General features: G+C 39.0%; 1 protein-coding gene across 2 annotated transcripts in view; it reads left to right on the forward strand.

The window, feature by feature from the left end:
- Positions 1-23,406, forward strand: part of arid1b (AT-rich interactive domain 1B) — a 224,381-nt gene that overhangs the window by 182,934 nt on the left and 18,041 nt on the right. For both annotated transcript variants that reach the window (XM_086094165.1, XM_086094166.1), the window contains exons 8-12: positions 1,928-2,231; positions 14,167-14,294; positions 17,664-17,732; positions 17,825-17,934; positions 22,638-22,826. In XM_086094165.1, the coding sequence (XP_085950291.1) occupies positions 1,928-2,231; positions 14,167-14,294; positions 17,664-17,732; positions 17,825-17,934; positions 22,638-22,826 (800 nt within the window). The remainder of the gene's footprint in view (positions 1-1,927; positions 2,232-14,166; positions 14,295-17,663; positions 17,733-17,824; positions 17,935-22,637; positions 22,827-23,406) is intronic.

Below are 23,406 nucleotides of genomic sequence, written 5' to 3' on the forward strand. Positions count from 1 at the left end.
GTGCTGGAGTGAAACTGAGCTTTCGGAGCCAAAATGGAGGGGTTTAAGTGTGCCTTAGGAAAGCCTCTGGCTTGGCAGGCATGCAGCACACCAGGGTAGCAAGAAAGCATTTACTGCAGATTAAAGCTTGTCTCGAGTGTTTCGCAAAGTCAGCCTTAAGCTTGGCAATCGTCCCCCGGGCGAATCGGCAACCTGCTGCTGTGAACAATGTCGCCAGACCAACGCCCGCAAATTATTTTTGGCCTCCAGTGGAGGTTGTGATGGCCGTGAATCGGAATTAAGATCAGTTTCTTTAAGTTTTTTCATTCTTCACCCGTGGAGGGATTGCTAATTTGATGGATGATGTAACCGTACGTGATGGAGGTGGAAGGTGAAATTTGATTGGACAGTTGCAGTTGATCCGTTTTTCTTTTTGAGTACATAACAGAAAATTAATTTGAAATGGCAACTTTTATGTATATATTAGTGTTGTTCCGATACCGGTATCGGAAGAGGCCTTGATACTGCAGAAAAACTGATGCTAATATAGGACTTTGGATGCAGCATCTTGTGTCTTGCTTGTGCACGACATTCACTAATATGTTCACTGCATGCCAAACCTATTGCCTTTGAATGCTCTGAACTAATGGCAGGGCAGGTTTTTCATGTTGAAAAAAGAAACTCTAGGTATCGGTATGGTATCAGCATCGGCCGATACTGCAAAACTGGGTATCGGGGGCCAAAAAACGGTATCAGAACACTAGTACATATTGAAAAATGAGTGTTAGATATACAATTTTTAATTCACTACAAAAAAATCACTACATTTTTTTCAGACCAATACCAATACGAGTACTCAACTCTTGAGGAGTCACTGATATCGATACCACTAGTACTTTTGATACCTAAAATTTCCGCCCAAAAAACTACGAAGATTATTTTAAAGAAAGTCCTATTTATATACCCATAAGGCATTTTTCTTAAAAGTGCATGAAATTAATGGAAATGTTCTATTCCTCTAATTAGGGGTAGGCAAGGACCAATATAAGGTATCGGTATCGTGCTGATACCAGACTTTATTTCAGGTATGAATTAGAAATGAGAAGAATAGAAAATGACCATTCATTTTGTAATATTTTTAAGGAAAACTCTATATTGGGATATATAGGTCTTTCTCTAAAATTATCTGTCATTGTTTTTTGGGGGACAATTTTAAGTATCAAAACTACTGGTGGTATTGCTACTTGGTATCAGTATCAATGACTAGTCGAGTTGAGTACTCGTACTGGTATTGGTCTGAAAAAAAAGTGGTACTGAATATAAGTACTTCTAATTTCTAGTTATATTTACCTTGCTAAACTGTTTTAACTTAACATCTGGTTCTTCAGTTACAAATAATATGTATTCTATAAATGGTAACATGCCATATATCAAATTGAAGCTTGGACATTTGCGGAGCTAGATGTCAAAGCTAATAAACAAGAAAGGGGTCAAAACCAAAACCATCTGCCTTGTCCAGCTCTCATTTCGAACATTCTTAGCCGGCTAGCCTAGCTAGCATATGCTGACATCAACCACCAGGGCCGATAGCCCTTTAACTTTCAATGTTAGCTTCTGGCTAACATTGAAAGTTAGCAACAGGAAGAGTGGGACAGAATCCTGACTCATCGCTGACTCATCTGGAGTAGCCAATGTGTTGCCATTGCGAAGCCCTTGTTTGGAGCTAAGGTAGCCCGACCAAAAAACAGTCTATAACTCATTAGTCTTATTCGGCTGTTGTTATTGTTATCGTTACCGTACTTGCGTTATTGTTATAGCTATTTCTGTTTTTTAGCCTTATTGTTGACACTGTCTCAATGACTTTTTTTGTTGTGTTTATTTAAAGGTCAGTGCATTAAAATGAGTCATGACGATGTATTAGCTGACCACTGCACGCTGTCTTCACTAGGAAACTACTCGCGGAACTACAGTGGGACTACAAGTGCCAACTACAGCGTCCCTGGCCCAGGTATGAACAACAGCCTGGCCATGAACGCAAGCAGCCCAGTGCACGGCCATGGCCCCGGTCAACCCATCCCCGCAGGACGCAATCATGGACCGGGAAACCACAACAGGGGGTATCCCACCGTGGCCCCCAGCTCCCCCAACATGCCTCAGCCAGCGGGACCGGGAATGGGCCCTCCTACAAACCGCAAGATGCAGGAGGCAACAGCAGCCACCATGCCAGGCTCAATCAATGCAACGCACAGCAGGTACCCGCAACTAACGAGATCATAATGGTCCTAAAAGTGATACTGTCAAAGAAAGCAAAACACTTTATGGGTTGTCTCCAACTGATAGCTCAAGGACTGAATGGAAAAGTTAGAGCAATATGCTGAGCTCCTTTGAAAATTCCACTTCACCAATGCCAAAGAAAGGAATTAGGCCTGTAACAGCATTTACTCCACGAGATTCATCACTCAAAATTCAAGTCAAAGCTCAGGACTGAAATCATACAAATAACATTACTGATAAATTATGAATATCTATTTTAAAGCATATGGGTCTCGACTCCTGGCTGACATACAGCTTGATGGAAATGTATTCATTTCTGGTTTCGGTTCAGTTTAGCGAGTATGATTTTTACTCCACAGTCCAAACACCGACTATTTTTCTTATAATTTTGCTGTGTCACCGATCACCCAAGCACTTAATTGTGGTGTTAAACGCGCTAGCCGTGTCAATCTTAGGTTAGCTTAGCATTTAGCATGGCGTCACCATTTTTTCCATCATCGCGTTGTAATTTACAATGAACAAAATGACCTGGAGTCCACGAGTTGATTCATGTTCCAAATACCAATAGCTGTGAATATGAAAAGAAAAACGTATTGTTCCTGTCACTAACGTCCAACATGAAACACAAATGCTACCTAGTGGCAGAAAATTAACTCAACACAAATCAGTCAGTCAATGTTTCACACTTCTTTCAACCGTTAGTTTTTTTTTGTTTTTGTTTTTTTACCTCAAATAACTTTATGAATTACTGAATCAGTGAATTAAAAGATACAACCACATTTGTATTTGCTAACCATATTTGTCCACTTTCCGGTTTTGGTTCAGTTTAGCGAGTATGATTTTTACTCCACAGTTACACTTACTAATTTTCTTACAATTTTGCTGTTCAAAGTTTGATACCTTACACTTTAAAGTGGTTGTAGGAAAGCGGTGAAAAGTGTAATCGATCAACCAAGCACTGCTGTTAAACGCGCTAGCCATGTCAATCTTAGCTTAGCATTTAGCATGGCGTCACCATTTTTTTCTGTCATCTAGTTGTCATTTACAATGAAGTTGCTTCATGTTCCAAATACCAATAGCTCTGAATTTAAAAAGAAAAATGTATTGTTCCTGTCACTAATGTCTTTTTTAGTTTGCTGTCTAGCAGGAAAAGTCCAATACTTCGCAACTACTAAAATAAGACAAATATTTCCCCTCTTACGTCACTTTCAGTAAAGGGTGGCTGTGATCGAAAGAGTTCATTCTCAGTGATGCAACACTTCTATGGGCCATTTGTCAACGATCCCTATTTTCACAAAACTAGTAAAAAGTGTGACATTTTGATAGCAGACACTGTACACCGAGTGTCATTTCTCGCAGACAGAGAAATGATGGCTTGTGCGAAAACCTGAATGCTGCACTGTCGAGACATATAAAAAAAAGAAAAAAAAAGAAGAAGAAGTAAACCACAGGTTTGGCAATAAAAACACTCGAGACTGAGGAGCCGCCGAGCACCTTCACACGACTGCAAAGCGCTTTGATGCCATAACAATATACGAGTTTAGGGATATTATTTTTCCATGAGGGCTGAATATATATTTAGTGTTTGCAATGCTGGGGCTGCTGCGGGATCCTATGTGTGGGGGTGTAAACTCCTACTGAACCTAACCGAGGGAACTTGTGCAAACATGGCCACCTTGAGAGAAGAAGGGCGGGTGTCTGTGTTTCCTCCAGTTGGTTTATGAAAACGGTGCATCAGGAGGGTAGGCTTAATATGTCCCAAATTTGGATGGAATACATTCCAGCTCGCCTGCAACCCCATAAGGGTTTTTTGAAACCTTAAAAGATAACTGACAGAAAATCGGATCCAGTCCTCCAAAGCTGAGCTCTCTCGGAATCGTTGTAAGATGGCGGCGTCGGCAACAAAAGTCTTGCTTTGGAAAATACTTCCTGCCATCTTGGGAAGCCATGTTAAAAAATGAAAATAAATAAACAACAGCAGATGCGGCATGTTTGGTTGTATTTACTGCCGTTGCAACTCTTCTTACTACAGTCTTGCTACAGCTAATCAGTGGTTTTGCTTATCTGAAGGGTAAACTGTGGAGGAATAAAATTCTTGTGCTAGAGAAAAATGTACTGCAATTTTGGAATCAGCATGGCAATTTTAGTTTTAATTAGCGTAAAAATCCGATTTTTTTTTCAAATTGTAATGTTATTAGTAGGGATGTTTAATATCATTTTTTTAGACCGATACCGATACTCAAACCTTCACTATTCACCGATACCAAGTGTTGATACCATTAGTACTTATGATACATACAATTTTTAAATATTTTTTTTAAATGACATATGACATAACTATAGCAAATTTCCTTAAAATTGCTTGAAATGAATGGCAATTATATTTTTTCAGTTTTCAAAAAATTGATAAATAAAATGAAAAAAAATAATCCAGTGGCCAGGAAAAAAAGTCTCAATCAAAATATGTGTTTGTGCAACTTCCTTTTAAGGAATACGGTGAAGTGCAAAGAATTCAATTCAAAGTAATTTAGTCATATCTATAAGAATTCCTCAAGCTGTTTAGTGTGTGATGTTTAATTATCTTGTTTTGAAATCCATGCTTCTAATTTGGAAGGCTGCTCTGTATTTCCATTTCCTGTTTCACGTTCGCCGTTCGTCATTCGTCTCATAGCAGTGCAGTAGTTAATGACGATATAATATACAAAAATCTGTCTGCACTTCATAGCTAATTAAATACCAGTATTGATCCCCGTCGCGAGTACCGATACTGTGAAATGTGTCCTGGTATCGGCCCGACACCGATACCTGGTATCAGTACTCGCCCATCCCTTTGTAGGGCATTCTTATAAGACATAAAATAGTCGTACGTTTGATCTCCTTGGTTGCGAAGGAGTAAAATCAGGACAAAAGCATTTGATTGTCTTTATGTGTGTACCTGGCCTAAGAGGACAGGTGATAAAGAAAACATATGGGTGGAAGTTGTGTATAGCAGAACCTGGGAGTTCCAATGTCTCGGAACTTGTACAAATCGGTACAACAACAAAAAAAATCGGAGTAAAAAATGCCTCGGAGTTTGAACACCCAAGCAAAGCTGAACGTACCTTGACCAGGTAGCCGAGTGAAGCCGAGCGATGCCAAATGCTCACGTTGCGGTAGCGGAGACGAAGCTCTGCTCATTTCCAGTCAGAGCGGGTCAATACTCCCGCAGGTTCTCCGTACATTCGCGAGTGCATTTTGATTTTTCCACGACAATTTTCTTCATCACGGGCCCAAATAAAGACAGAAGTTCCAGTGGCAAAAAAGAAAAACGCACAGCGCTACGAATCATAGTGGATTTAGGAAGGAGATTATCACGCCGACTGTGACTACTTCCGTAAATACTGCACAAGGACCCCCCTTAGCTGTTCCAACAATGTGCCTGACGCTAAACAGCACACAAGGATCCCTTAGTAGTCTAACAATATGCCCCATGTAAAATAAACCAACTCAGCACTGAACTAAAGCATGCATTAACACAGCATTTTTCATCCACTGATGCCACGACAAAAAAGGTAAGGGATTTTTTATTGTTTCAAATAATGTATAAGGTGTACATGTTTTTTTCATAAATAGAAATTAAAATAGGATTTTTTTGTTTTTGGAGCTTGGGAACGGATTAATTGCATTTGCATTATTTCCTATGGGAAAACATGTTTCGGAGGTTGAACAATTCGGACTTTAAACGAATTGTGTTCAAACTCCGAGGTACCACTGTATAGTAAGAAAATGAGCCTTGAAATTCCAAGTCAACTTTTGTAATCACCATAACCTGTAAATAGAAGGGTGAGTTCATATGTTCCCATTTCTTTGGAGCTTCATTACGCAAAGTGAATATTATTTCCTCTGCAACATCTTCGTCCTATAAACACAACTGAAGCATTTTAAAAAAAGGAACTCTTGGGTCTGCTTGCCAGAAGTGTTGTTCTGATCTGCTGTCAATCATTCCGCCTGCTCGTGTTTTCCCTCCCCTCTCACCTGTTTCTCTCTTCTTCTTCTTCTTCTTTTAAAACCAGCTCTCCCAACTGTATCACCCTCTCGCTCTCTGCTCTGTTATCCTGCCCCAGACTCTTTTATCCCATTCCGTCTTTCTTCCTCCCAATTTGCTTTTTGTTCTCCGCTGTTTCCAGTGCCGCCTTGTTATGTTTTCCTCCCTCAGATCCCACTTTAAATCATCTGAGGGAGATCAGGAGAAAATTGGCCTTGGAAAACCTGCAGTTAAAGGCTCCAGTGCCCCGTTTGCTCTCCGGATCTCAGCGCAACATTCCGAAACGTTCACACTTAGTTCCTCCCCGTCTGAGAAACAAGTTGTTAGTCGTTGCACATGGCGGCTTTCCTACTTTGATGCATCGACCCGGCGTGAACTGCACAGCTGCATGCTACCTTCGTTATAGCAAAAGAGAGCGAGGGGGGAAAAAAGTGCATCGTTGTCCTTGTCCTTGTTTTGTAACTCTCAGGGATCCTAATTTTGTACCGCTGACATTTGACCCTAGCCTCTTTACATAGATATCCAGCAAAAATATTCAGCAAAAACTATTGGTGAGGGGTTTGTGTGTGCTTTTGTCTTTGCTACATTGTGGGGCCCATACACACCTTTTTCCAGGTTTAACTACCATTGTGGGGACCAACTTCAAATTGTGGGGTCCCCACAAGTTCAGACCTCTTTTTGAAGGTCAAGACTTGGTTTTAGAGTTTCGGTTTGAATTGGGTTATGGTTGAGGTTAGGGTAAGGAAGAGGGGTAGGCAATGCATTATGTCAATGAAATGTTCCCACGATGATACAAAGACAAGTGTGTGTGTCAAAGTTATTATAGTTCAGGAAAACGAACAAAATAACTCAAACTAAAATTGAAAAAAAGAAAAAAAATTCCATAACGAACTAAAATGCTTTTTTTTTTTTTTTATGATTACTGAAATGACATGCTAAAATCCCCTTTGTTTTCATCTTCCATTATATTCTATTATATTAGCTTATATTCCTTTCCGTATTAGTATATGGAAGGAATGTCAAACTGTCGTTTGGGAATGGTAGTTTATCAGGATAGACGATTATCGGTCGGGCCGATTATCGGGATCGCTATTTAGTATTTTGACAAATATCAGCATCAGCTTTTTTGAAGAATCGTACTGCCGAAAATAGATACATTTAAAACTATGTTAACTCCAGGGAACAATTAATTTAATTTTTCAGTTAACTTTAAAAGAGATTATGCTGAATCTGGGAATTCTGCACTTTCTGTTTTTGTTTGAAATAAAAAATTAAGATAAGTAAAAATGTAACATTTCAGATATTTAGAAATGTTGGAAAACTTTATTTATTGTAGCAAACAATATGGAGCTATTTACGTTTTACTAGCTATGACCCTGGGAGGTCCTTGAATGTTTTGCTAGAATTGTTCCTTACATTGAAATGAATATCGGCTCCAAATATCCATTATCGGTAGTAATGAAGGAGGACTATTAAAAATTGGTATCGGCCCTAAAAAAAAACATCAGTCTATCTCTAATAGATTACTTTATTACACAATAGTTACTTTTCCCAATCATTCATAATAATTGGGGAGAGGCGAGTACCGATACCAGGTATTGGTATTGACCGATACCCGGCCTTATTTCAAGGTATCGTACTTGCGACGTCGGCTAATACCGGTATCAGGCGCCCTCTTGTGGCTGTTTTACAATTAAAATTACAAATCAGAAATTAGAAGAATAAAAAAATTACCATTTATTTATGCACTCAATAAAATTACATGTTAAGGATATATCGGTTTTTCTTTCAAATTATCTGTCGTTATGTGGGGGGAAATGTTATGTATCAAAAGTGCTGGCGGTATCGATCACTAGTCAAGAGTTAAGGACTCGTACTGGTGTCGGTTTGAAAAAGTGGTATTGAACATCCCTAACATTGCACATGGATAGAGTAACAAGTCCAGTCAAAAGTCAAGTTGTTTTCGTTCCTTTTTTAAATAACTCTGATGATGTCATTCTGCCGATATGGAGGAAGTACAATTTTGCTTAGCCAAAAGCTGCGAGAATTTTTTTTTTTTTAGGGGCTATGGATTGATGGTGGGGAATTATGGAAAGAAGAGCAGCCGGAAGAATTAAAAGGTATAAGCTTTTCTTGGCAGCATCATCTAAGGACAGAATGGGCTTTCCAAATGACTTCCAGCGCTGCCGGTGACACTCAACAAAAAGTTCCTGGAGCTATAGGAACGACCGCTGTCGAAAAAATAAGCACTTAGTAGAAGAAGAGCAAAGCTTAGAGAGAGAGAGAGAAAAAAAAGCTATAAATCAAAGGGAAATTGCAGAGAGAAAAATGTAGGAAGAGAAGGAGAGAAGTGCTCCCAGGCAAATCCTCGCCAAATAATTCATTTCTGACCTCCTTAGTAAGTAAATTTCCTAAATAAATAAGAGCAGTGCTTGAATGTCAGGAATGGGGATGCAGCCTGTGGCACTTTGTCGCTCGCAGTCTTGGCAGGCTTGCGGAGCGCCGCGTTTTCATTAGATGGGCCAAATAAATGGCTTCTCCTCCATCCATTCTGAGTTGTTTGATGTTTGGGGGGGGGGGGGTGTAGCAGAATAGAGCGAAGAGAAGAGCAGCTTTTCTCGGGATTTAACTCTTTGACTGCCAGACGTTTTCAGAAAAGGGATGCCGCCAGTGCCAGCCGATTTAAGCATTTTGACTGATTTTCAAGGTCCACAGAAAATGTTCTGTTTGGACTATGGAAACACACGTACTACCAAATGAAAGATTGGACTTTCATCTTTCATCAGAAAAAAAGAGTTTGTTTCTACCTTATTCCGTTCTTTAGTAATCAACAATAGAAAATGGTTAGTTTGACCCAATTTCGCCTGTGTTGGACCAAAATACGGAGAAATCAAGCTTTTAGTGAAACGATATTATTTCATGCATTCTAGTGAATTTGACACTTCTTTTTGTCCATGAATGATGCCACAAACACCTAAATAGTGCTTTACTTCTATAAAACACTACCACCAAGAATGAAAAAGTGTTTTTTGATAGCAAAATACGTTTATTTACATTCAACAGTGTAACAATTTGACAACAATTTGGCAAACTATTTACAAATGTGTGCAACTGTGGTGCTATTTACAAATATGTGGATGTTTCAACGACAGTTTTTCTTTTTGTAACACTCTCCTGCGTGCAAGGAGACGCAACAGCATTTGCACAAGATTGCCTCTTCGCGTGCGCCACTTTCTTGCCGGCCGTTTTTTTCCGGGGAATAGCAAGTATATACTGCAGTGTCATCAAGTCTAATATCAGGATCATGCTACGGTTACGTTACGGTGGTGTTACGTCTCGCTTCCCCGTGTCCTTCAGTTGCTATACCGGGTTGGTAGGAGATGTTCTGATCCACTCCATTCATGGTGGCATCGTAGTCCAGAAACAGTGTCTTCTCCGTGATCAGACTGTACCCGCTCCTCCGATGAATATGCATTGGACTCGGGGTACTCTTCATTGTCCGATCGAATGTCCGCTTGTGCAGCTCCGCGTTTTCCGGCCTTAGCAGCGCTAGCCGCGCTAGCCGCGCTTTGCCGGTGGGGCTTACTACGTGTTCATAACAGTCACGTTGGCGTAGAGCTTCATCTTCTTCATCATCATCAATCTGCATTGGTCGATGCCAACTCTCCATCGCCCGATCGAATGTCCGATTGTGTAGAAGTACCCGGCCGGCTATTGTGCGCGTTTTCCGGCCTTAGCAGCGCTAGCCGCGCTAGCCGCGCTAGCCGCGCTTAGCCGTGAGGCTTACTACGTGTTCATAACAGTCACGCCAAAGCTTCCAACTTTGGCGTAGAGCTCGTTGTCATCATCATCGTTGACATCAATGCGCTTTTTAGTATTGATTGATGCTTTCCGTCTTTGAAAAAAATGCTCAAGCTGAGCTGCTTGTAACCGGTTGCTTGGTCAAGCCATTGTGGCTTGGATCAGCCATTGTCTCCTCAACACTCTAGCTCCGCCTCACGTCTTCTACTGACGCCCACGGTGGGCGGCCCATCCAACCTTGTGCAAAGAGAGTCATCGCTGCCCTCTAGGGGCCAAAACGAGTCTTTGACTAATCAGATCAGCCTGATTCTTTCAGCACAGCTGCCCAAGGCTTTCCTGCACCCGTTTTTGAAAAAAAAAAAAAAAAACATAGGGGACGTCTTTTAACGTCCTCGGCGCCCTTCCCTAGGTTTATGCTAAACGTTTTATAACGTTTATGGCAGTCAAAGAGTTAATATGTTAAAAGCCGCTTTTATTCGTGTGCAGGTGTGCAGAGGGGTCCATTTGTGTGTGTGTGTGTGTGTGTGTGTGTTTTAGACGCCGCCAGTCCGGCTTGCCCTAAGAACAGATTGGCTGCATATATAATTCATGGCCTCCAGCCGATCCGGTCCATCCAGCAACCTTCTTTGTCTGGCTCCTTTTCTGACACTTTCCGCCACACACACAGAGCGCTGGATCGATGGCTTGCCATCTTCACACTCCTCGCGGTCCCAGTGCGTGCGCTGTCTCGTCCAGTTAGCAGCGCTGGGAGGCCTCGGCCCGGCCTGTCACCGCCCGGAAAGGATGCAAGGCGCCGCCGCTTCTAGAGAAGTGGAGTCTGATGGTTGGCTGGCACCTCGTAACCATGGCAATCCCTTGGCAACAGCACACACCCCTGCGCATCAACACAAGGACAGGCTCCAACACTCATTGACACACGCGCATGCACTGGCCCACGGTGTGAAAATGGCCTGTGTTGTCCTTCACATGTTTGGGGCAATATTGTGGTCACATTTTGTGAAAGGAAGATGCAAGCTTGTAGTTCCTTAGATAAACTAATGATCTAAGTTCAATAAAACTAGAGATGCGCGATACCAAGTGCCAATATCGCCGATACCGATATAAAGTACTTTTAGGTTCATAAAATATGATGGTATTTTAAATGATTTGTCCTTTTAACTCATTCACTGCCATTGACGGTTATAAACGTCCAAAAAATCATTTTAACTATTTCTATTAGTTTAAAAAAAAAATCTACTTTTGTTAACTTTCGAGTCCTATAGTGTTAGGAATCGGGTGTTTCTCTGTATTTTAATATTCACTAGTATTACCAATTCTTTCTCACTGGTGCCTCCTGCCGGCGGCCAAGTGTTACTACATGCGCTGCCAAAAAGTGCCACTCTCTCAAATACTCATGTTCCTTACAGACAGACGCAAATATATTTATCAAAGTGATTTACAATGATATCAGAATAGTCTGATTACTTGACTGGAAATTGGAGTTACTAATTAACGCATTACTGGCATCACATTTGTGGGACCGACTGTGTGTGCCTTCTTTCTTGCATCGCCACTGCCTCCTTTTTTTTTTTTTCCTAGCCTCACTCCATCTCTCTCTGCGTCAACCATTTTCCCCTCATTGGTGCAAAGGTGCCTGAGAGCAAGATGAATTCCTTTTTTCCCCCCTCCCTGATAGTTGTGCATGCATATATTAAGTGTGATTAAACACTGTGCGCTGCCTCCATCAAGTGCTCGCTAATGGCCTTTTTTTATGACATGAATTAGTCATAATGGGAAAGCGGCACAGTCAAAAGCGTGCAAGCGCTGTTGTTGTTGATTTGATTGTTTGACCGTTCACAGGAGACCTTGTCTCCCATTGCTGTGAGTGGGTGAAAGAAGGGCTGGAAAAGCAGTTCCGAGGCACTTGGCTGCAAAGAAAACATTTTTAATGTGAGAGGTGTAAAGATCAAAATGTGCATTTCTGCGCGTTGGCTTGTGCGTGTTTATATAGCACATATTATCGAGAATTGGGGCCAGATAAGCGTGGTTTTGGTGCGAGTTGGTGTCTTTTCCACAAGGGCCCCCACTATACCTCTGCCCCCCCCCCCCCCCAATAGAGGGATTACATATGTATCATCACCCGTGCTCTATGACTAATTACATCTGTGAGATGAGATTATAGGGAGGTTTACCATGCCAATCCCTCCTCTTAGGCTAAATGTATCAGTTCCAACATGAGGCATTACCCCGTGTATGAAACAGAGACTGATGCCAGTGAGAAATGATTTGAATAGCTCAAACCCAAATAGAATTTTTGCTCTTGTCGACAAAAAAAAAATCATAAAACCTCTGCTGGTGTTCTTACATTGTCTATTGTCGTTTGCTGTTCAGTGCAGGGGTGGCTCTAGTCTAGAGTGATACAGGGCCGAGGCCACCCCAAAATCTTGAAAATCCTTAAACAATTTTCCTTGTCATCTTAACAGAAAATTGTTGTGGCAGTTTTTCAGAATAACTAGAAATTAGGGCTGGGTAGCCATTCAGATTTCTAAAATCGATTTGATTAGATTCAGAAGATCCCAATTCGATTCATGATTCACATTCATTTTCGATTCAGGTAAGGATTTCATGCAGTACCAATTTTACTTTTATATGGAAGACATTCTCAGAAGTATCAATGTTGCGAATAGTAACTTACTTGGTGCATTAGTATAAAAAAATATATATATATGAATGTTTACCTTTAAAATTGAATCCAATGCAGTTACATTAATCATGTATGTTTTATTGAACATGACCTGATCAAAACTAAAAAAAATTGAAATCGATTACAACCACAGCACTATGTAAATAAAGAGGCAAGAACACTGGGCTCCTCTTGGGGTACTCAGAATAACAGAAGGGCATATTTGCATTTGGGAGCCATATTTTAAAGTATCAATTCCTGGTTTTATGAATCAATATTGCGCTCTGAAAAGGAATATCGATTTGATATGAATATATCGATTTTTTTTTCCAACCCAGCCCTTCTAGAAAATATCAACAATATATAACTGCTTGCTTTATTGATTTCAGTGTGTTTAATAAATTAAAGTCAAAACCATTTCAAAGCGTCCGTAAAATAAAAAAGTTTGGACACCCCCGGTATTCGACCTTTTTGTGCCATGTCCTCACCTAATGTTACATCTTTGAATATGCTCGTCCAGGAGATAATCTTGTTTCAGAGCCAGATAGGCCAAATTGTTGCAAACAGTATTCTCTTTCAACTTTTATGTCAGTGGCTTTGGACTGCCCAGCATGTAATGAAATGAAAGACACTGTCACACACACACACAGGTTTGTTTTACTATCTTTGTGGGGCCATCTCATTGACATAATGCATTTCCTAGCCCTCTCCCCCTAACCCCAACCATCAAAAATGATTGCCTACCCCTATTCCTTACCCTAACCTCAACCATAACCCAATTCGAACCTAAACTCTAAAACCAAGTCTTGACCCTCAAAAAGAGGTCTAAACTTATGGGGCCCAGCAAAATGGCCCCACATGGACCATGGACGGGTGGGCCCCACAACTCTGTGAAATCGCAGAATGTTGGCCCCACTATGTGACAAAAACAAGACCACACACACACACACACACATGCATCGGCGGGGCTAGCATTCAGCAGGTTGCAGATAAGCCCCTCTTATGTCACCTGCAACACTGCATGATGAGCCGTGAGACGAGGGAAGCTGAAAGGGGGCGATTGAGCGGAATAGATTTTTTTCCGTTGCCATGGAAACAAATAATATGAGCCTCTCCAAAAGCTCACCTTAATTAGTTAAATTAGGACTTGTGCGATGGGGGGAGATGATTTGCAGAGGAGACGATAGCGGATCTTATGCGCAGATCAGCCGTCTGCAATCTCACGCAGGAACTGTTTGATCGCTGATATGTTGTCGACTGTTTTTTTAGAAAAAAGTCCAAAAGTTGCAACAACAGCTTGCCGAATCTCATTTCTATACAACCATGTGACATCTGCTCTGTTGTCTGCCATCATAGCTGAACATTTGAAGCTACTTTCTCGCAAAAGCGTCCAAATAAATCATCATCTCGCCCTGTTTTTGTCTAGGCAGGGCAGCCATCATGGAGCGAGTGTCACCCAGCCAAGAACCGCAGTCGCCTACAGCCGGCCAGCAGTCAACAATATTTCAGCCATGGGCAACGCACAAGGTCCGGCCTACAATGTGATGCCTTCAGGTAGGATTGCGAAATCCAGCTGGCAGAGGGCGTATTGTCTCGTCTTTGTTCTCAGTCATGGACGTTATAAAAGATCAAAGGGAAAACTACAACACTCAGCTATTGTGTTGTTGTTTTCATGCTATTTAGTTAGCGATTCTCTACTTTCATTAGTTTTTACATTTTGACTAAACATTGCTGAAGATCGTTATCAGGCTTTTATGCAGAGATGAGATTATCATTTGAAACCCATGTGTTGCTTGTGGGAGACATGGAAAACAGGCTGGATAGGGGTTACTTGAGGACCAGGGTTGAGAACCACTGCATTAGAAAGCTCATCATCCTTGTTGAAGCTGAGAGCATTTTCTTGGGTACTAATTAATGTGAAGGTCTACCAGCTTGATACACATTTCTACACACATTTGCTCAGAAGGGTGAGTACCGATACCATGTTACGGTATCAGGCCAACACCCAGCCTTACTTCAAGATATCGGTACATGTGACAGCAGCCGATGCCGGCATCGGCCGCCCTCTTGTGGCCGCTCTTCGATTAGAAATTAGAAGTTAGAAAGAAAAAAAGACAAGAAAAAGACTAGGGTTGTAACGATAATGGCAATATTGTGATATCGCGATTTTAAAATTTCCACGATATCATCGCCGTCATGTCACAATATTAAAAGCAGCACATCACATTCAAAAGTTCAGGTTGTTTTCATTTCTGCAGTTCCAGCACCCTTTTAATTTTAATGAGGCATGTTTTGGCCACCTATGTTAAAGACCCGTGTTACTGACCAGATGAAGGGGAACGTCACTCCTATTATTATGTACAAAAAAACAATAGTGTGCTTTTTATTTCAGTATGACCTTTTTTGTTTTTTGTTTTTTACAATATAATGACTTTTTATGCTGTTTTGTGAGCGTTTTTTATGTTGCCAACCTCCCTCTAATATGGTGATGATTATCGCATCGTGAGATTCATATGGTGGTTATCTCGTAATGTCCATCCACCTATCCATTTTCTGAACCGCTTATTGTGACGTGAAGTGAAGGAACTGATCAGATTAATGATTTCTCACAATAACTAGCAATCAGATGGAAATCAAGAACGCTTTATTTCAATAAGTCTCTGTCAATGTTCAAAATTCCAAGTGATGACTTATACAACATTCCTAGGAAATAACAATGTCTGACAACTAGTTAGCTTTAACTCATTCACTGCCATTGACGGCTATAGACGTCAAAAATGTATTTGAACTATTTCTTAGTTTCACTTTTTTTTCCACTTTTGTTAACAAGAGTATGAAAACCTAGAACAAAATGTATTGTACGTTTAGAACAGATATAAAATGTGTGATTAATCGTGAGTTAATTAGTGAAGTCATGTGATTAATTACAATTAAAAAATGTAATCGCCTGATGCCCCTAATTAAAAAAAAGAAAAGAAAAGATTATAAAAAATTAGGGGCGTCAGACGATAACGTTTTTTTATTGTAATTAATCGCATTACTTCAATAGTTAACTCACGATTAATCCCAACATTTTATATCTGTTCTAAATGTACAATAAAAAAAATCTAGGTTTTCATACTCTTGTTAACAAAAGTAGAAAAAATGTGAAACTAATAGAAATAGTATTAATATTGATTTTTTGACGTCAATGGCAGTGAATGAGTTCAAACAAGTTTGCAGGCTACTTGTGTGGTCCTTGGGGGCTACCTGGTGCCTGCGCACACTACGTTGGTAACCCAATTTTAAAGAAAGACCTATTTTGGCAATTTTGTATTCTTCTAATTTCACATTTCTGGCTCCTTGATTGTAAAATAGCCACAATATCGGTCCCGTCGCTAAAGCGACGATAGTACTATAGTACCGATACCTTGTAATAAGGAAAGGTATCCATCCGATATTAATAACTGTTGTCGGTACTCACCCCCGTCCCATTAATTCAAAACGTGGCCAGGACTTAACTATGTACTCCCCCCTCTCCTCCACCATTTAACATCAATGTTATCGTCATGCCAAGAGACAAGCTTTACTTTGAAGGGTTCTGACCCAGTGTGCTCCACTGACCTACTTCCTAATGCAATCTTTATTGGTATGAAAAGTGTTGCCGCACGTCAGGCCAGTCAAGATAACCTTCCAGATGTCGGTTGTGTTTATGTTGAATTTACAGAAATCTCTTATCAGAGAGGGATTAATTACGATGACAAATTTTAATCGGCTGATTTTTTCTTTTTTAAATCTTTTATTTTCAAAGAAGAAAAAAATGTTTGGGACATTAGGTGATAATTTTTTTTAACTGTAATTAATCGCATGACTTTACTAGTTAACTCACGATAAATAAATTAAAAAAGAAAATATAAAAAATTAGGGGCTTCAGGATATTTAAATTTGTAATTGTATTTAATCGCATGACTTCTAAATGTGCAAAAAAATCTAGGTTTTCATACTCTAGTTAACAAAAGTGGGAAAAAAGTGCTAAACTAATAGAAATAGTGCAAATGCAAAAAATAAATAAAAATAAAAAATAAAGAGCAATGATGATGACATTTCCGAATGAACAATACTGAGCTCTTTATAGAAAAAAAGGAAAAAAAATAAAAGAAAATAAAATAAAATAAATAAATAAGAAATAGTGCAAATGAATGTTTGACGTCTATAGGCGTCAATGGCAGTGAATGAGCTAAAGCAGAGATGTCAATGTATTTATACTAAACCCGGATTTACCACCGGGCTACATATTGATGTCGCAAAAGTTTCTTTCAGCCCTTCACCTTGCTGCATTGCCGTTGAAGGCACCTCCGAGGGCATGGAATGAATAGGCCCCTTTTATTCACAGCCAAATATTAGAATGTTTGATATTTGAGGAACTTGAAATGAGTACCAAGGTTTCACAGCGCTTTGCCCAAGGAAGAGTGAAAAGCTATTAGTCAGTTAGCACAGAAGGAAAAGCCTTGCGTCCAAGGATTTTCTTTTGTTTTTTAAGAACTATACGGCTCCCGCTATGAAATGTAGTCTTGATGATGTTAGCGCCTCTTCAACTTGAACTCAAAGGCAGTTATGCCAATGCCTTTGAAATGAGAGGACTGTCTATCATGTGAAGGCAAACCCCGCCCCCTTGCCATTGTGGCGCCACTTTGAAGGCAAACTCACATTTTGGATTCCTCCCAACAAAATCAAAAGACAGCACCGACCGGCTTTGTTTTGAGCAGCCATCTTTTTGGGGATATTTCTTCCTTGCGCGCGTGAAGAACTCGCGGCCGTACTTTGCCAGCGACGCTTTTGAGGGGGACAACATGTCAATACGATGAAAGGCGAATGTCTGTGACGTCATACAAGCCATTATCCTGAAGCTTTCACACCTCACAAAGGAACTACCATTTGTTTCAGAAATGAATGAATCACACAAAAACAGCAGCGGCGGCAGCAAATCCCTTGAGAGAGCGTTGAGCGACCATGGTAAAAAAAAAAAATAATAATCATTTATTTGAGGAATCTTTACATTTTTCGGTCATTCTGTCATTAAATGTTTTCATCGTACTCTTGTGAAGGAGCCATCGGAATGTCTGGGGACGGGATGATGAGCCCGAGCCCGGAATTGAAAATGAAAGCAGATGTAAAAGATGACAACGGCCCGGCCAACGACACTCACAAGCCAAAGGTAACAGAAATTCTATTTACGTTTCTTATTGTCCTCACTTTTATCCTCTTTGGTTTGCTCTTGCGCACCTAATAACTTCTCATCCACACATGTTGCCTCAGCACACCGGGTTGTTGTTTCTCTCTTGTTTTTGCACCATATTTAATGATTTAATTAACATTTGCCATTCCGAATGTTTCCCCCGCTTTGTTTTGGCCGCCACCTCTCTGTCGCTGGTGTTTCGGCAGCCTGAGCTCAACTCGAGGGTTCGGCACACACACACACACACACACCCACACCCCCTTGGACACACAAGAAGTCACACACGATTCTTTTACTTAAAGGGGAAGTCAACCCAAAAATGATAAGGTCTAAACACAGCATTCCAATTAATATTGCGTTTGTGCAATATGAATTAAGCAGCAAAATCAACCTGTTTTTATCCATCTCAGGGGGCGGCCATTTTGTCACTTGCTGTCGACTGAAAATGACATCACAGTTGTTCAGGGCCAGTGTTGGGAGCGTTACTTTTTAAAAGTAATTTGTTATAGTTACTCATTACTTGCTTCAAAAAGTAGCTGAGTTAGTAATTTAATTACTTCATAATAAAAGTAACTCATTTGCAGCCAAAGTAACTACTTTGACTACTAAAAATTGTTTTATATCTAACTATTTGGATTATTATTATTATTTATTTTTTATTTTATTTATTTTTTATACAAGAAATTTTAATTTAATCCAGGCCATATAGGGTGTTTTCATTTATTTTTGTGAGTATTTATTTAGTTAGTTATAGTTACTCATTACTTGCTTCAAAAAGTAGCTGAGTTAGTAATTGAATTACTTCATAATAAAAGTAACTCATTAGCAGGCAAAGTAACTACTTTGACTACTAAAAATTGTTTTATATCGAACTATTTGGATTATTATTATTATTATTATTATTATTTATTTATTTATTAATTTTTTATACAAGAAATTTAAATTTAATCCAGGCTATATAGGGTGTTTTCATTTATTTTTGTGAGTATTTATTTAGTTAGTTATAGTTACTCATTACTTGCTTCAAAAAGTAGCTGAATTAGTAATTGAATTACTTCATAATAAAAGTAACTTGTTACTAAAAATTGTTTTATATCGAACTATTTGGATTTATATTATTATTATTTTTTATTTTATTTTTTTTATATAAGAAATTAAAATGTAATCCAGGCTATATAGGGTGTTTTCATTTATTTTTGTGAGTATTTATGTCACACAAATGCCTCACCCCATAATATGACATATCATATAATAATAATAATAATAATAATAATAATAGTAATAATAATAATAATCAGCATATGGACCATATTCTACCTGGATGTGAGGTACTAGCCAAAACGGAGTACATGTCCAGGCACAATAATGCTGCAGCATATCTCCATTGGTGCATCTGTCAAGACCGTGATATCGAGATTACAGAAAAATGGTACAAACACGAGCCAGAGACAGTGATGCATAATAAAGATAACAACATCACCATCATGTGGGACATGCCAGTCAATACTGATAGAACAATAACAGCGAACAGGCCAGACATCATCGCTAAAGATCCAGTGAATTCCACCTGCAAACTGATTGACGTGACTGTCCCGACAGATAGAAAGAAAGGTGTGTGCTAGAAAACATCACGAGAGTATCAGAGAGAGCTACTATGACAGAGATTCAAAAGATCTGCATGCTGGGATCTGCGCAAATCCTCAGAAAGGTGCTTAGTATACGAACAGAATAATTGACTTGAGTGACTGACGCCCTCGGTGCATGGTTTGCACCCGGCTGATGCATAAAAGGAACTGCAGCAAAGACTGTGAGACAAGAGATGATAATAATAATAATTCATTACATTTGGAGTGGTGATGTTTGTTCTACCACTGCCAGTTGCTACAGCAATCAGAATAATAATACAAATAAAATAAATACTGGATATATGGTGATTTGTGGCACATATGTCATCTATTGGTAATTTGACAGTCTTAGCCAGTCCCTCCAGGATTTCGCGGGCATTTATATTTATATATTATATTTATATTCTTATAAATTCTGTTTAGTCCAAAAGGAACTTACATAATTATAGTGTTTCTATTTTTTGAAATTGGTCTTAATATTCTTAAATGCTTAAACGTTTTCTTGTTTTGTACCAAAAAATAAATAATCGGTAGAATAATTGTGATTTTGATTAACTCATTCACTGTCATTGACACCAATAGACATCAAAAATGTAAAACTATTTCTACTAGTTAAAAAAAAAAAAATCCATTTATGAAAGCCTAGAATTGTTTTGGGTACATTTAGAACAGATATTGTGATTAATTGTGAGTGAGTGTGTGAAGTCATGCAATTAATTACGATTACAAATTTTAATCGCCTGATGCCCCTAATTTGAAATAATCTTTTCTTTAAAAAAAAAATTTTTTTTTTGAAAAGATTATTAAAAATTAGGGGTTTCAGGCGATTACAATTTTTAATCGGAATTAATCGCATGACTGCACTAGGTAACTCACAAATTTTATATCTGTTCTAATACAATAAAAACAATCTTGGTATTCATAAATGTCAAACTAATGGAAATAGTTAAATTAATTTTTGACGTCTATAGCCGTCGATGGCAGTGAATGAGTTAATGCAAAAATAATCGCGATCGTTATTTTTTCCATAATCCAGAAGCCCTATGCATTATTGATCAGAATTCCGTGTTTAGACTAGCAGCGTTGCATAGAACATAATATTGTTTAAAAAAAACGTAGTGACTTCCGACCTCTCATTTGGCCCTCAAATTGCACCGTGACATGGCAGCAACAAAACTGCTCTCTGCTCTTTCTTTCCTCCCCACTCTCAATTGTTTTTACTGACACATGCACCTCCATCACATCCGCTACACTTCTTTTCGCTCCAAATCCCTGTCTTTTCTTCTGCTGATGATGGTAGTAAGGGCTTTTTGAATTATTTAAAGGCATTCAGAGCAGCCATAGAGACCCCTCGTGCTCTCAAAAGAGATGATCTGTCTGCCAGGAATGAGTGCAGGAACACAAAGACACACCGATCCACGGAAGACAGACTCAGGGAAATCGAAAGCCGGCGAGATAAGCTTTTGCTGACTTTAACATTCCATATAAAGACCCAGAGCACTTGTCAAGCTCTGTTGTTCCGTCTTTTGCAGTTAACATGCGTGTGCACATTTATTCATCTCGATGAAATGTAAACTCACTCGCGCCTATTGGGGAAATTGTATGCATGTGTACATGCAAAGAACACCAATCTGTTGGATTTCCTAGGGATGTTCGATATCGCTTTCGTTTACCGTTACCAAGTACCGATGCCATTAGTACTTTTGATAGATACAATTTCCCACAGAAAAACAATGAAAGACAATTTTAAAGAAAGACCTATGTATTTGAAAAATAGAAATTAAGATTGCATGAATTTAATGGCAAACATCTATTCTTCTCATTTCAAATCCGTAATCGTAAAACATCCACCAAGAGGCCAGCTGATATGCGTATCAATACAACTTTTTCACTCACGATACCGATATTGCAACCTACATTACTGTCCGATACCGATATCAAGCCAATACAAAAAAATGATACCCGATTTATTTATTACCCATATTCCAAACATTTGAGTTACATAAATTCAACCTCAAACATGAGAATGGACTGCACTTGAACAAAATAAATCGCTGCAATTGGTAAATTTTCAAAAATCTGGTGTTGTTTTTACAAATTATTTATCAATCTACAGTGTTGATAATGGCTTACTTCCTTTAAGGATTGCAATGTTAATGGTTGAACAAACGACATTTTTTAGGTCTCCTGAATCGACAAAGAATTTTGGGGGTACAAGGTTTCGGTCCAACGCCAGCCAAGTACAAAATAAATGAAAGGACCCTGAGAAATAACACTAATAAAGCGGAGTCTGGATGGGTGCTAACATCTGAGATTTTGGATGTTGACCTTTATCATCTGATGCTGGTTTTTTGGGGGAGGGCTGATATTGGACCGATATCCGATATCAATAACGGATTAGGATACCATACCAGCTGATATCGTGTACTTGGTATCAGTTCTCAGTCATCCCTACTATTTTCAATTTACATCATATTTCAAATACACCAATTGAGGGCAAATTTGGTACATTTGCAATATCTAGTCAAATCCAATACGAAAGCTGTATCAGTTCAGCTGTTACAATATTTCATTTGATTTACGCAGTCACAGAGGTATTCATTTTACACTAATCTGATGAATGTGGAGCCGTTTCTGTTTTAAATATTTTGGTTGCCTCATTTAGCCATGAGTGTGTCAAAATATGAAACTCAGCTCTCAGTGCAATTTTACTCCAGACTACAGCAACAATAATACAACATCTTGTTATATTATTCAAAACTAGCCCCATAAAGCAAGATTAGATTTATGCAATTCCTATCATCTGAATCTCATTATATTGTGCAAGCAGGCTTGTCAGCGTCAATGCCCTAATACAGTGTGCTTAAAAAATTTTGTTTCGCATAAAAACTGAACATAGCGTATCAATATTGAATTCCAACATTCCATAATGTTCATGTGGATGTAACCAATGTCCAGTGATTTTGCTTCCTCAGGGTCAGACATGTTACGTTAAGATGTTTGAATCATTCTTTTATCCACTGAAGCTGTTTTTTTTTCTCTCTCTGTGCACACCAGTTACAAGACAGTCACAACAACAGCACCTCGGCCCCCCAGCAGTGCGCGTCGCAGCCGGCCACGCCAAGCAGTGCTGTGCCCGTCCCCTCCCCACTGTCGCCCAGCCCAGCCAGCTTGTCCTCCTACCACGGAGATGATAGTGACAGCATAAGCAGCCCCCCTTGGCCCGTCAAGGCCCCTCCAAGCCCAGTAAGTACCACAGGTTCAATATGAATGGATGGATGGGGGGGGTCCATATAGGCCAGGTGTCTGCAACTTGCAGCTCTTTAGTCCCTCTCCAGTGGCTGCCTGCGGAGCTAAAAAAAAATAAAAATGTAGAATTGATCTTTTTTTTTTACATATTTATTTTTATTTTTTAGATAAAATATTCTTTAAATAAATTAATGATTACAATAAAAAAACAAAATTTTAAATGTCTGGGAGCGCTAAAAAAAATTGTAGAATGTATCTTTTTTTTTTTTTACATATTCATTTTTATTTTTTAGATAAAATATTCTTTACATAAATTAATGATTACAATAAAAACATTTAATGTCAGGGAGCTCTAAAAAAAATTCAAATTTAGCTTTTTTTTTTTTTTTACATATTCATTTTTTTTTTTTTTTTGATAAAGTATTCTTTCAATAAATTAATGATTACAATAAAAAAAATTAATAATGTCAGAATTAAAATTTGTTAGGGGGGAAAAAGGAGATGTAAAGTAGATGATAAAGTGTTAAAAAATTTAAAAAGTGAGCATAATATGTCCCAAAAGGAAGAGGAAAAGCAG

The sequence above is a fragment of the Leptonotus elevatus genome, chromosome 14 (assembly GCF_054856555.1).
Source record: "Leptonotus elevatus isolate MCC_2025b chromosome 14, RoL_Lele_1.0, whole genome shotgun sequence".
In the NCBI taxonomy this organism is placed as follows: Eukaryota; Metazoa; Chordata; class Actinopteri; order Syngnathiformes; family Syngnathidae; genus Leptonotus; species Leptonotus elevatus.